At 42.3% G+C, this 12858-nt stretch overlaps 1 protein-coding gene across 1 annotated transcript; it reads right to left on the reverse strand.

The window, feature by feature from the left end:
- Positions 1–6047: 6047 nt before the first annotated feature.
- LOC130375388 (keratin, type I cytoskeletal 13-like) lies at positions 6048–8727 on the reverse strand. Its single transcript, XM_056582284.1, has 7 exons — positions 8150–8727; positions 7800–7882; positions 7529–7685; positions 7094–7255; positions 6827–6952; positions 6458–6681; positions 6048–6316 (listed from the first exon to the last, which is right to left on the reverse strand). Exons 1-7 carry the CDS (start codon positions 8591–8593, stop codon positions 6196–6198), a joined length of 1317 nt encoding a protein of 438 aa, XP_056438259.1. The 5' UTR covers positions 8594–8727; the 3' UTR covers positions 6048–6195.
- Positions 8728–12858: the final 4131 nt, after the last annotated feature.

The raw sequence follows: 12858 nt of genomic DNA on the forward strand, positions 1-12858 counted from the left end.
CTATAATGAGAATACTCGGTTACAGCTGTGCAATGACTATCCAAAATTAAATAAGTTGTATGGAAAGATTTTTGTCTATGGAATGATCTTGTCACTTTACTGCCACACATTGTGTGTGTCAGTAAAGTGATAGAATATAGGAGGTAGGAGAATCCGTGTATGGTTCGTTCTTTGAATATTCAGATTTAAAACAAAATCAGAAAAAACAATTAACAGGATTGTTTTTAGTTTTTTCTGACTTGGTTTTGAATCTGAAAAAGGGCAAAAGGAATAAACAAATAAACGGCATTTGTGTTTCTGTGTTTTGTGTGTTGGTTTTTTAAACCCGAAACAGAAAAACAAAAATAGATACATACATAGTTATAGGCTACACCAGAAGGCAGAACACAGCGAAGAAAAAAGAGCCAACCACCTTAACCAGCAATAGACTGTCTAATTATATTTAGCCTTAGTTATGGCCGCACTTGAACCTCATGGTGATTTTATTCGTGAACTAGGCTATTTGACACTGGAAAGACACACGACGCGATCAGTATACCGCTCTAAAGCAATCTAGTGCCCCGAAGTGCTCCGTTATGACGGTGAGGAGGTTCTGTGTGGAGCACAACCTTCAAAGAAGAATTCTAGTATCCGATTTAGTTTCAGATAGTCCACTCGCAGACTAGTCGCCGGCTCCCATGGGAAACCATAAAGCTGGCCATTGTAGAATGCGAGAGACTCAATGGAACGTTTGAAACGTCTTTATATGTATTTTTATTCATCTCATCTCATCTCATCTCATCTCATCTTCGTCCGCTTATCCGGGGTCGGGTCGCGGGGGGAGCAGCTCAAGCAGGGGGCTCCAGACTTCCCTTTCCCGGGCCACATTGACAAGCTCTGACGGTGGGATCCCGAGGCGTTCCCAGGCCAGTGTTGAGATATAATCTCTCCACCTAGTCCTGGGTCTTCCCCGAGGTCCCCCCCTTCCCACTGGACGGGCCTGAAATCTAGTGCCCCGAAGTGCTCCGTTATGACGGTGAGGAGGTTCTGTGTGGAGCACAACCTTCAAAGAAGAATTCTAGTATCCGATTTAGTTTCAGATAGTCCACTCGCAGACTAGTCGCCGGCTCCCATGGGAAACCATAAAGCTGGCCATTGTAGAATGCGAGAGACTCAATGGAACGTTTGAAACGTCTTTATATGTATTTTTATTCATCTCATCTCATCTCATCTCATCTCATCTTCGTCCGCTTATCCGGGGTCGGGTCGCGGGGGGAGCAGCTCAAGCAGGGGGCTCCAGACTTCCCTTTCCCGGGCCACATTGACAAGCTCTGACGGTGGGATCCCGAGGCGTTCCCAGGCCAGTGTTGAGATATAATCTCTCCACCTAGTCCTGGGTCTTCCCCGAGGTCCCCCCCTTCCCACTGGACGGGCCTGAAACACCTCCCAAGGAAGGCGCCCAGTGGGCATCCTTACCAGATACCCGAACCACCTCAGCTGACTCCTTTCCAAGTAAAGGAGCAGCGGCTCTAATCCGAGTTCCTCACGGATGGCTGAGCTTCTCACCCTATCCCTAAGGGAGACACCAGCCACCCTTCTGAGAAAACTCATCTCGGCCGCTTGAACCCACGATCTCGTCCTTTCGGTCATCACCCAACCCTCATGACCATAGGTGAGGATAGGAACGAAGATCGACCGGTAGATCGAGAGCTTTGCCTTGCGGCTCAGCTCTCTTGCGGCGTAAAAAGCGGCGCTTTTTTGCGCATGACGGCGTAAAATAAACTACATTTTACGGCGTTTTTTACGGCGTAATGAAGGTGATACGCGTCTAAATGATGCCGTTTTCTGGTGGGGATGGCTTGCCATATAAAATCGGCAATTTTTCCATAGGGAACCATTGGTTTACGCGCGTATGAGGTGCGTACACGCGTATCATGCGTACCAAGCAACATTTTACTCGCGTATGGGGCGTATGAGGCGCGTATATATACGCGCGTATATATACGCGCGTATATATACGCGCGTATATATACGCGCGTACATATACGCACGTACGCGAGGAGTTCAAAAAATTTAACTTTTTACGCTCATACGCGTGATACTTAGCCGCAATAGCCAATCAGCGTGGAGCTTGACCCGACGTCACTGGCAGAGAGTAGTGACCCTTGCACAGAAGCATACGCGCGTATATGTACGCGCGTATATATACGCGGCTCATACGCGGCTAAAGGCCGATTAATGCTCAGTTACGTAAGCGTAAGCGCAAGCGCAAGAGGCCCTTGCGCACCCTTGCGCACCCCTTGCGCATCTTCTCACGTCTTGCGTGCGTCGGGCGATTTTTCTAGACTTTTCAGACCAGACTGGTCTGGTTACTACTTCCTGTCTGGAGTATCACATTTCCTGTTTTCATACCGCCATATGCACATTTATACAACCCCAATGATCAACAACTTCATCACCCCTGTTCCTCTGTCTGTTGCCATCATTCACTGTATGGGGAGAACACGATCTGGCACATAAACAAACCAACGACTCCCACAGACAAAGACGTCATTCTCGAGGTCGTCTTCAACGAAAAACTTTACTCCACATATTACTCCACCTACTGTTCTGGCGGTAAATTCCTTGGCAACACGCGCAACACGCGCAACCTAAAAGGGAGCATGAATTGCTTTGAGTAAATTTTGCGCAACAACGTAACACCAACGCTGAAGCATGCAGCCGCCTTAACGCGGGTAAAATGTTGCTTTAGCGCATGTAACGCGTGTACGCAGCTCATACGCGCGTAAACCAATGGTTCCCTATGGAAAAATTGCCGATTTTATACGCGTCGTACGCGGGATACGCGTTTGGTGTGTTCGTACCTTTAGCCTTGAACGACTTGTGTGACCACTGCTGTGCATTTTGTTTAGTCATTTCATATGCCAGTCCCATATCATAAGAACAAGCCAGCGTCAATTCTTTAGTGTGTAGCAATTGCATGGACGTATTCCTACATTCAACTCATACATTTAAATGTTATCTTGATTGGGCTTTATTTTCATCAGTTAATAAATGTAAGTAACTCACTAGTATATCAGTTAAATCAACTTATACATTTAAGTAATCTTGATTGCAGTTTATATTCAATCAGTTCATAAATGTAAGTAGGCCTACAACTCACTAGTTTTGCAGTTGCATCAACAAAAAATGTATGTTACTTATAATGCTATTTAAGTTTAATCAACTATTGAATTCTTGTAGTATTGACTCAAGGTTAAGTAATGTCACCTAACGGTTTCAAGTAATATGGACTGAAGATGGAGTTGAGTCAAATAGCAATATCTATTTAAGTTAACTTATTGTCTTAGTTGTCTTGACCTACAATTTCAAGGCAGCATGGACGCTCACATTTTTAAGTTGAAACAACAAGTTCGGGTTTACAGTGTATTTCTCACTTCTCGCTTGTTGGTGTCATCTGGTAATTGTTAGAGACCTATTGTATTTTTTTGCACGCGCATTTTTTATGGTCAAATTGTTGGTAGTTTCCTATTGTTCTGAGTTAATGAAATTGAAGAAAAGACAATATTTTTATTTGACTGCAATTGTTGTAATACAGTTTATGTGAATTTGGTATGGTCAAAAAGTAGTCATGAAATCATGCATGTCTTCTCAAATGAACTTGGACAGCTATTCCTCAATACTTGTTCCTTGTGTGTGATATACAAGTTGTGAAGTCTTTTTTTCTTCTAGCATTTGTTATCGTCAAATTGAAGTCTATTGCAGACTAATCCTAACCCTAACCCTAACCCTCGTTAAATAAAAATGATGAAATGCAATTTAGTTTGTATGTGACTGTAGGGTTATATCCAAAGATATGACGGGAGAGGCATTCGGCCCTCGAGGTATTTACATTTTTCAAATATGGCCCCCTTTGAAAAAAGTTTGGACACCCCTGCCTTAGTAGGTCGGGGATATGTGTCTAAATAAACAATACCAAAGAGAGCTGTCATAAACCAGCTCCCCACTGGAGGGGGCCTTATTTGGTAAATCAACGAATGGACAGGATCGACGAGGAAGGAGTCACATATCAGATTTATAGCCCATTTTGGCATGAACCTCTTGACCTTTAATTAAGACAGGGTAAGGTGCTACAACCTGCATGTGAACTATAATTTGGCACCCACCTTCCACATTGCAGAGGGATGCTGCCAGCCCTGGGAACCCCGCTAGCTCGTTCATTATTAACACGGCCAGGGACTCTGTTCTGGAACCTGATGCTGCTATAGTTGATTCCCCTGAGCATGCACTGGCCCCATTTGTGTTCTCCCAAGCTGGGAGGTCAGCTTTACACTTAATTACATATACATGCTCATGTGTTTCTGATTCTCTCTGTGCATATTGGATTCTAATGTGTTTGTAACTGCTGTTATGCACTTATTACGTGTGGTGTTTGCTGCCATGTTCTGTCAAATTTAAAAGATGTATGTACAGGTTAACTCAGTGTTTCTCACATATTTTGTTACTTGAGCGCCAATCACATGGCCTGTTTATGTGTGTTGTGTTTAAATGCGCACTTCTTTTAAATTGGTTGTTTTAAAATCTTTTTTTGTGCATAGAGATGGAAACATTTCTTTAAGTAAGCCATTGACCACACTACTATACCAAGTCACATTATGGGAGTTTAATATTATTGATACCAAATGATTGTTCCAAGACAAATTATCACACATCTGACAACTCTGCTGAATTATTTTGCATTATTTAAGGGTTATCCAAAAACCGGAAAAATGCATTTAGCTAATGAGTAGAACCTAAATGACCCACAGCAAAGGCACAGCACTAGATGTAGCCCAGCCACGTTCATCATGTCCCTAGGTGGCTGACTACTCCCCTTTCATTTAATAGGGTTTTTGATAACCAAGTCAGGTCAAGAGTGAATGAACTGCCTGATGTGCACCGACAACATGTGTTTAGATATTCTGTTGAGTGCAAAATGGTTTGTCATAGCCACAGCTCTTCTGCTGTGTGTTCTCCCCATGTGCCGGCCACATCCCATGTTTGTCTCCGTGCTGTGCCTGCTAAACTCAACTGTTCACTTCACACCTGGCCTGCATCAGCTCATCAACTCCCCTTCAAATGCACCTGTTTTCCCTGCTGTCGTTGCCAGATCGAGCATCAAACTTCAGTGGTAGTTATTCATACATGGCTCCAGTATTCACATTACTAGTCGTTTATTCTCCTGTTGTTTCCTTTTGCCTTTGTGTTTTGTGGGTCAACACCTCCAGCCTGCCGGCCTCACTCCCTCCAGCCTGATGCTCCCCAACCTGCCCCCTGCCTCACCCCTGGTCTGCTCCAAATAAACCTGTTCATTACTCCAACCCCAGTCCTGTCTGTATTCTGCTCTTGGGTCCAGCAGCTATCCAACCTTAACATGGCTGAATGCAGAATATGTCTGAATGGGTGGGGCCCAGCAGATATGCCAGAGCAAATAAAACATGAGCTTGCAGATTATAGGTATAGGTTAGCTGTCATATTATGCACCAATTCAATATTGAATGCCCCAAAAATGTATTACATTAGTTATTTGACATTCCAATATAATTCAATACTAATAATGCATGTTGTGAGTGGTTGTGACCCCCCAAAACGTTTGACCATAGGATATCATGTTTTCCATCCAAGAACTATTCAACCTGCAAACACGTAGCTGACTATCTTATTTTGTCATTCAAACTACCTGTTTTACTTGGAAGTTGGAAGTCATATTACACAAAATCTACCCAGAAATCTATTTATGTTAACGGTAAATTATTGTCTATCCATTGAGCCTCAGGCCTACATCTTCCTAGTGTCCCGTTGTGCAGGCAATGGCAACGAAGCCTTATCAACTTTATTGTGGCAACCATGCTACATAACAGTTATTTATACTGGAATTGCAAATGATTCTTTAGGGCAGTTGTCCTTGACCCAAAGGTCAGTTCCCAATGTCAACTAATATGAGCCCTGCTTCCATATTCTCGAGCAAGGCATCAAAATTCCAACAGGGTAAAGTAAAGACAGCACTTTTCTCATGTTTTAAGAAAAAAATCAAGGGACACCAGGTAAGTTTCAACACTTTATTTTGCTTTTCCGTTGGTCTATGATGTTGGTCAGGGGTTAAGCCTGATAGACAAATAGAATCAGGTTATGGTTTGTGAGTGTTGAGAGCACTTCTGGCTGGCTTTATCATGGTTTCTAGCAAGTTTCGCTGCTGACCAGGACGCCATCCACCACCTCTTCAATGATGGTCACCACCTTTGTTGTTACTGTGCTTGTTGAGCTGCTTGTGTTGCTTGAGCTGCTTTTGGAAATCATGCTGAGGATAGGAGAAACACAATTTATATATAAACACAGGTTGAGGTTTTGTGTTAATGTCATATTCTCCTTCCCTGAATGTCACAGCACGTACGTACAGTCATCAGAGTCTCTCTCAAAAATGTGAAATGGTCCCCCTCACCTGGAAGACATATCCCCGTCCAACAGCCTTCTGTACTCAGCGATCTCCATCTCCAGTCTGGTCTTGATGTCCAGCAGCATCTGGTACTCCTGTCCCTGTCGGCCCAGATCGGCTCTGAGCTGCACCAGCTGCTCCTCCATGTTGGTCACCTGGTTCTGGTAGCCAGCCAGAGACATGGAGTAGCGGCTCGAGATCTCTGCCAAGGAGCCCTCCAGCGACGATTTCTACACATGGACACAAATCAGCCAAAGCAAACGGTCAGGTTGCTCAGTGATAACAATAGTCTTGACTTTGGATCAGGTGCAGTTAAATCAATCAGGTCATCAGTGATATTATACGGATCAGATGATTTCATAATGTTTGGTTTACCATGCTGAGCTGTGACTGCAGTTCGATCTCAAGGCTCTGCAGAGTTCTCTTGACCTCCGTCATCTCAGACCTGGATGTATTGAGAGTCTGTGTGCTGACTACGACTTCCGTTTGGAGATTCTCTGACTATTTCAGGGGGGGGAAAGAAAAGTTTTGAGTCATGTGTTTATCAATCATCATGTCTTGTTGTGTATCTAGGAGTAAAAGTCGAAGAAATTCAGTAGAAAGGTTCATACATTTTCATATAAGCGCAAATGTTTTGCCTACCTTAGTCTGGAACCATGCCTCCAGTTCTTTTTGGCTCTTGGCGGACGCGGTCTCGTAGTGTTCCCTCACTTCAGCAATGATCTTGCTGAGGTCCACCTGGGGGGCAGCATCCACCTCTACGTTGACCTGTCCACTCATCTGGGTGCGCGCAAGCAGGAGCTCCTAGAGGAGGGACAAAAACACAAATCCAAAGGATGCATCATTGCCCCTGTCCTCGCCTCACTTGTAATATATAGGTTTAATGTTTGCATGAGCAGGGAAAGTGATTAAAATAAAAACAGGAGGAAAGAGACGAAATTTGAATTTTTATTGAAGTGCAAGGAAGTTAAATTAGTCAAATGTTCTCCAAATGGTTTTCTGATATCTGTCACGGTTAAAGTTGGCTACGTCAAAACTAGCACTGGGTTTTGGCGCCAGGAGGAGGATGTCACTAACCTCCTCGTGGTTCTTCTTGAGGAAGATCAGTTCCTCTCTCAGGCCCTCAATCTGCATCTCCAGATCGGTTCTGACCATAGTCAGCTCATCCAGAACCCTTCTGAGCCCAGCGATGTCTGCTTCGACGGACTGGCGCATAGCCAGCTCATTTTCATACCTGCAGAGCAGACCATTCTTTATTTTTACTTGCAATACTTTTGCTTTGCAATCCTTTTGCTTTGAAATATACTAAATGGTTGGATATACTTTATGATCAAAGAGAAGTACTTACTTGACTCTGAAGTCGTCAGCAGCCAGCTTGGCATTGTCAATGGACAGGTAGACTCTGCTGTTGCCACAGATGGCATCCTGGATCTGGAGGGAAAAATGGTGGCTTTCTTATGATGCTAGGATCCATCGGTCCAACTTGTCTCTGACATCTGCTCACATTTTTTAAGTATTTATGAATGTAAGATGACAGATTACAATAGTAAGTAAGCAATTCCACTTCCACCTGTCGACATTCTAATAAAACCGGTTTCATAACTTATCTGTGACTTGGTCGGGTAAACAAAGCATCATGAGTCATGTGTAAAGGAAAGGCCATGTATTGAAGAAGATAACATGCTGTCAGGCAATTACCTTGCCCTGGAGATCAGCGATGGTGAGCTGGAAGGCAGCGTAGTCTCTGGCCGCTGGCGAAGTCTTGCTATCCAGAAGCTGACGGATCTTCAGCTCCAGGTCAGAATTGGCCAACTCCAGGCTGCGCACCTTGGCCAGGTAGGTGGCCAGGCGGTCGTTCAGGTTCTGCATGGTGGCCTTCTCGTTGGTAGACAAATCAATGCTTTCAGACATGTTGAACCCGCCACCGGCACCGAAACCACCGCCGCCGCCACCGCCACCGGATGAGAAGGACCTGGATGCACTGGAGCTGGAGATACGAGAGCCCGAGCCCCCTGCACCCCCGTACACACTCATAGCTCTCATGCCCATGCCTGAGCCCATGCCTGAGCCCATGCCTGAGCCTGATAGCCGGCTTCCACCTTGTGAGCTCCTCATGGAGCTGCTGCTGGAGTAAAAGGCCATGTTGTTGTGGTGGTTTCAGTGATGCCGGAGGCAGTGTTTCTCTGTCAGCGGTAGAGGAGAAAGTGAAGATCTGCTGAATGAGCTGTGTTTTATATAGAGTGTTGGAATGGAGGAAAGGAGGAAAAGAGGCAAAGAGGGGGAGGCAGGCAGTGAGAGGGAGCAAAATCATTCCAAATATGGGAGGAGGCAAATTGACCTATGGACCCCATGAAGATCTTGACACACAGAATGTGGGTGTGGGCATGACAGTACAATAAATCATAATCAACCATGCATCCACCGATTTATTTACCTTCCAGGGTTCTTGTGAAATATTGACAGAATAGAGAATGTAGGAATGTATTGGAGGTCAGTATTATCGCTTTGCCTTTTTTAGTATGTATATTTGGTAGTAGTAACCTAGGTTGATGAATGGAATTGTCCTGGTTTATCTAACTGTGACAGAGGTACAACTGGTTTTAAGGGTAAAGTCATTGTTTGACTAACAAATCCCCTTGCCCACTAAAGCGACTTTAACGCCTGGCCTCATCTTGAGTAAACAGCAATGACAATGAGATGAAATTCCAATGCTGAAGGAGTGTCAAACCACTGTGTTGAAATGAAACATAAAGCTTGCATGCAGAACCCAATAGTTGGAAACACTCTGATTATCAATTAAAGGTTGACGAACATAATCCTTTGTAGTATAAATTAAAAAAGTTTTTTTGAGTTAGAGTCTTGAGAAGATTGGCGTTATTGATCAGTTCTTTGCTGAAAGCATGTTCCCACGTCCCTGTCTAGCTCGAGGGGGAATTCAGGAGGCTATCTTTGTGCTCATCGCACAAGAAGGATTTTTAATGAACCAACTGTACTGGTCATCCAGATATGATAATGACTGTTGAGTACATATTTAATAAAAAACTGAGTCATAATAATATTTGAATTATCAACCCATCAAGACATTTGTGCTGTGTATTGGTGGGGACATGGGTGATGACATGTTTTTAACCTTCTAATGGACAAAGTCCCCATCCCCACCTGAGTACTACACACAGAAATATCCCCAAAATATATATATTAGACACTCATGTCTTCAAAAGTTGCAGGCAAGTACAATTCAGCACAATAAAAAAAAATACAATGCTATATATTACCTGGGACCTCATTAATTATTTGGCCATTCATTATATTTATTCCATTATACATTTCGTAGTTTAAACACAGTTTTGACCATATCATCATTGTCCAATATGAACCAAAGCCCGCTGTATATGCAGTATATTGTAAACATGCACGCACCTGTCATGTCCACCTACTTCATGCATATAAAGACCTGTTAAACATCCCATATGTATTCCAGCATCTCAAGACTCTTCAAACTTCATTGTTTTTTTTATATGTTTAATCTTTGTATCTATATCTCTATTCTGTATGACTGCATTGAAAGCATAGAAAGAAAACGGTGTCAAATTCATGTATGTGTTTACAGACTGGGCCAATAAAGCTGATGACTGATTCTGCCTCTCTAGCCTATATGGGCCCCTTGGTATATAAGAACTTTAAGAACATTATGTCTTGTTCTTTGGGGTTGATGGCCTGTCAAGCATTGTCCAAATCTACGCTAGTGTTTACTATATTCACCGAAAACTGAAATGAGAACAATGATGTACAGGATTGTCACCGATGTCATGCATCAGAATAAACATGGGCAATCTGAATGTAAAACATGTAACGATGCTTTCTGGGGTCAGTCATCTAGAAGAGGCAGTTTGTTTCTCTCTCCACCATGTGGTGCAAGAGGTGTTATCGTAGCCTACTTGGATTGAACATTTGGCGGAATTTCACACTTTTTTGAGAAGATTTATGATTAAATGCTTGGTAGCTTAGTAAACCGCTTTCATTGAGTTGGTGTTGGTCTCACTTTCAACATTCCTCCCTTCCTCTACCTGTCCTGGGGCACAAAGCCACACCTTGGAAACCTGCTTCAGCCGGTCCCACTATTAACCTGTCAGGCGTGTTTGTACATGCGTCTTTGGATTGCATCTACGGTTTCAGTGAATGTCAAAAACATGCTGGAGGTGAGTTAAGCTGCAGAGTTATATAATGATGCTGATAAAGACCCCACCTTTTTGCATTATGAAAGGAAAGAGAAATGTTCAGCGACAGGCGGTTTTCCCCTATAGACGTATAGGCTTCATTAGATGGTCTCTTTTTGACAGAGTCTCAAAATATGCTGACGGTTTAGCGTATCGTGAAACTTCGGCAGTTTGTAATTTTTATACGAGCAAAACTTGTGTCCAACTCCCCTCTAAGAAGAGGTACATGCAACCTATACTTATATAAACGTATATATATGTTGTTGCAGATATAGATGTAAGTATGTTCATCAAAATTCTATGGACAGGACCATAACAAATTTATCCGCCAACCTAAACCATAACTTCAAAATAATATTTGACCATCATCATCTACAGCATTAAAATGCCTCTACTGTATCCATGATTTACTTATACCAACAGAAAAACCTTGATGAGTGTACTAAAGTACATTTTCTAGTCAACCCCCGGCTATAGTTCACACTTTAACAGGGTGTGTCCACCGCTGCATTCCCTGCTCTTTTTATTTTTAGACGTACCTACTCGATGATGTTTAGTCAGTTTGATGTTTTCTCAAACCCTGCAACCTGCCTGTAAAACTACAGTTCAATGACATCACAGGCCACGGATCGTCTTCTGACTAGTAACTTTTCAACCACAGACAACAGTTTTATTTTTAAAAATTATGTTAAAATAGAAATAGAATAGAATCGTTCTGAACCCACTGGGTTGCTAACTGTACGCATCGTACTGTTGCTACATGCTTCATACCATCAATGTATTTCTCGGGCACACTTTTCTTTTCTTCACTCTCCTGTCCATAACAGGCCTACAAGCATATGAAAATATAAATATATATACATATATATATATATATATATATATGTATATACTAGGGCTGACAAGCGATTAAAATATTGAATCAAGATTAATCGCATTAATGCCATCGTTAACTCACGATTAATCGTAAAAAAAATTCTATGCTAAATATCCCTTGAATTCTTTGTCCCATTAATTTTTCTTATTTTAATGCTCTTATCAACATGGAAAAGTGCATCGGCTTGCCTTGTGCAAATGTTTTTTTATTGATAACAACATTGGCATATACTGATCAAAACAGGACGGTACAAAAAAAAAGCCTATAATGCAATTAAACGATGAACATACAAATATATGCCTTGAACATAGCAGTCAGGCTACTGCTACTTTGTTTTGAGCCCAAATAAAAAAAAAAAAATAATAATAAAAAATCGTTCAAATTGGTTTGCGTTAACGCCGTTAATAACGTGTTTAACTGACAGCTCTAGTATATACATATATATGTGTATTCACTCTGTGCGGAAAAAGGCCAACATGAAGGAGGATGGGCTGGTCACCTATGTGTGCACAATCTCACCCAACCTCATTGAGAAATGTTCCTTATGCACGTCACATTCCAAGAGGCAATAATCATCGCTCAACACACAACATGCAAACGTAACAAAGTAAAAGCAGTGAGATAAGACATTTGATTTCAGCTTTAAAACAGCAACAAAAAAACAAGACTCCCAGCGCTGTTAAGAATAACAATATCATGTGTTTAAAATCAGGCAACATAACATCCAAACTAGTTCAATTTCATCTAACGGCCTCATCTGCACACACGCACAATACCTCTACGTGTTATTATTTGTCAGACATTAGAATTGAATACCTTCCCAGGCACTCGTTTGTGGTTGAAGAATTTCAGGGCGCGATGGGGAGGTTAGTCCTCTCGGTGTAGGAGTTGACAGGACAAGTCCCTCTGGGATCCCTGCACTGTTTGAATTACGTTTATTAGAAGTGTTTTTGCTCGTCGCGAGCCTTGATCTTTATGTCATTTGGATGACATGAATTAATAAGTAAAAATGAATAAGGTAAACCTCTTCTCTTTCCAACAAAGTTGTCATTTTCTTTTAGCCTGAATTAATGGTAGAATGAAGTAGAGCGTTTACTCATCAACCAATTTCACTCTTGAAACATGAGGATAATTGTGTATTTTTGAAAATAGGTGTGCTATTTTGCTTGCCTTATGTCTTCGATACTCCAACGTCACTGACCAACTTTCTTTGAGCAACTTGCACATTTACTACTTAAATCATTCAAAATCCAAGCAGACTATTTTTCAAGTGGACATGTGAAAGTACTCTAGTGAGTGAGTGCATTGTGATT

Source organism: Gadus chalcogrammus, chromosome 2 (assembly GCF_026213295.1).
Source record: "Gadus chalcogrammus isolate NIFS_2021 chromosome 2, NIFS_Gcha_1.0, whole genome shotgun sequence".
NCBI lineage: Eukaryota > Metazoa > Chordata > Actinopteri > Gadiformes > Gadidae > Gadus > Gadus chalcogrammus.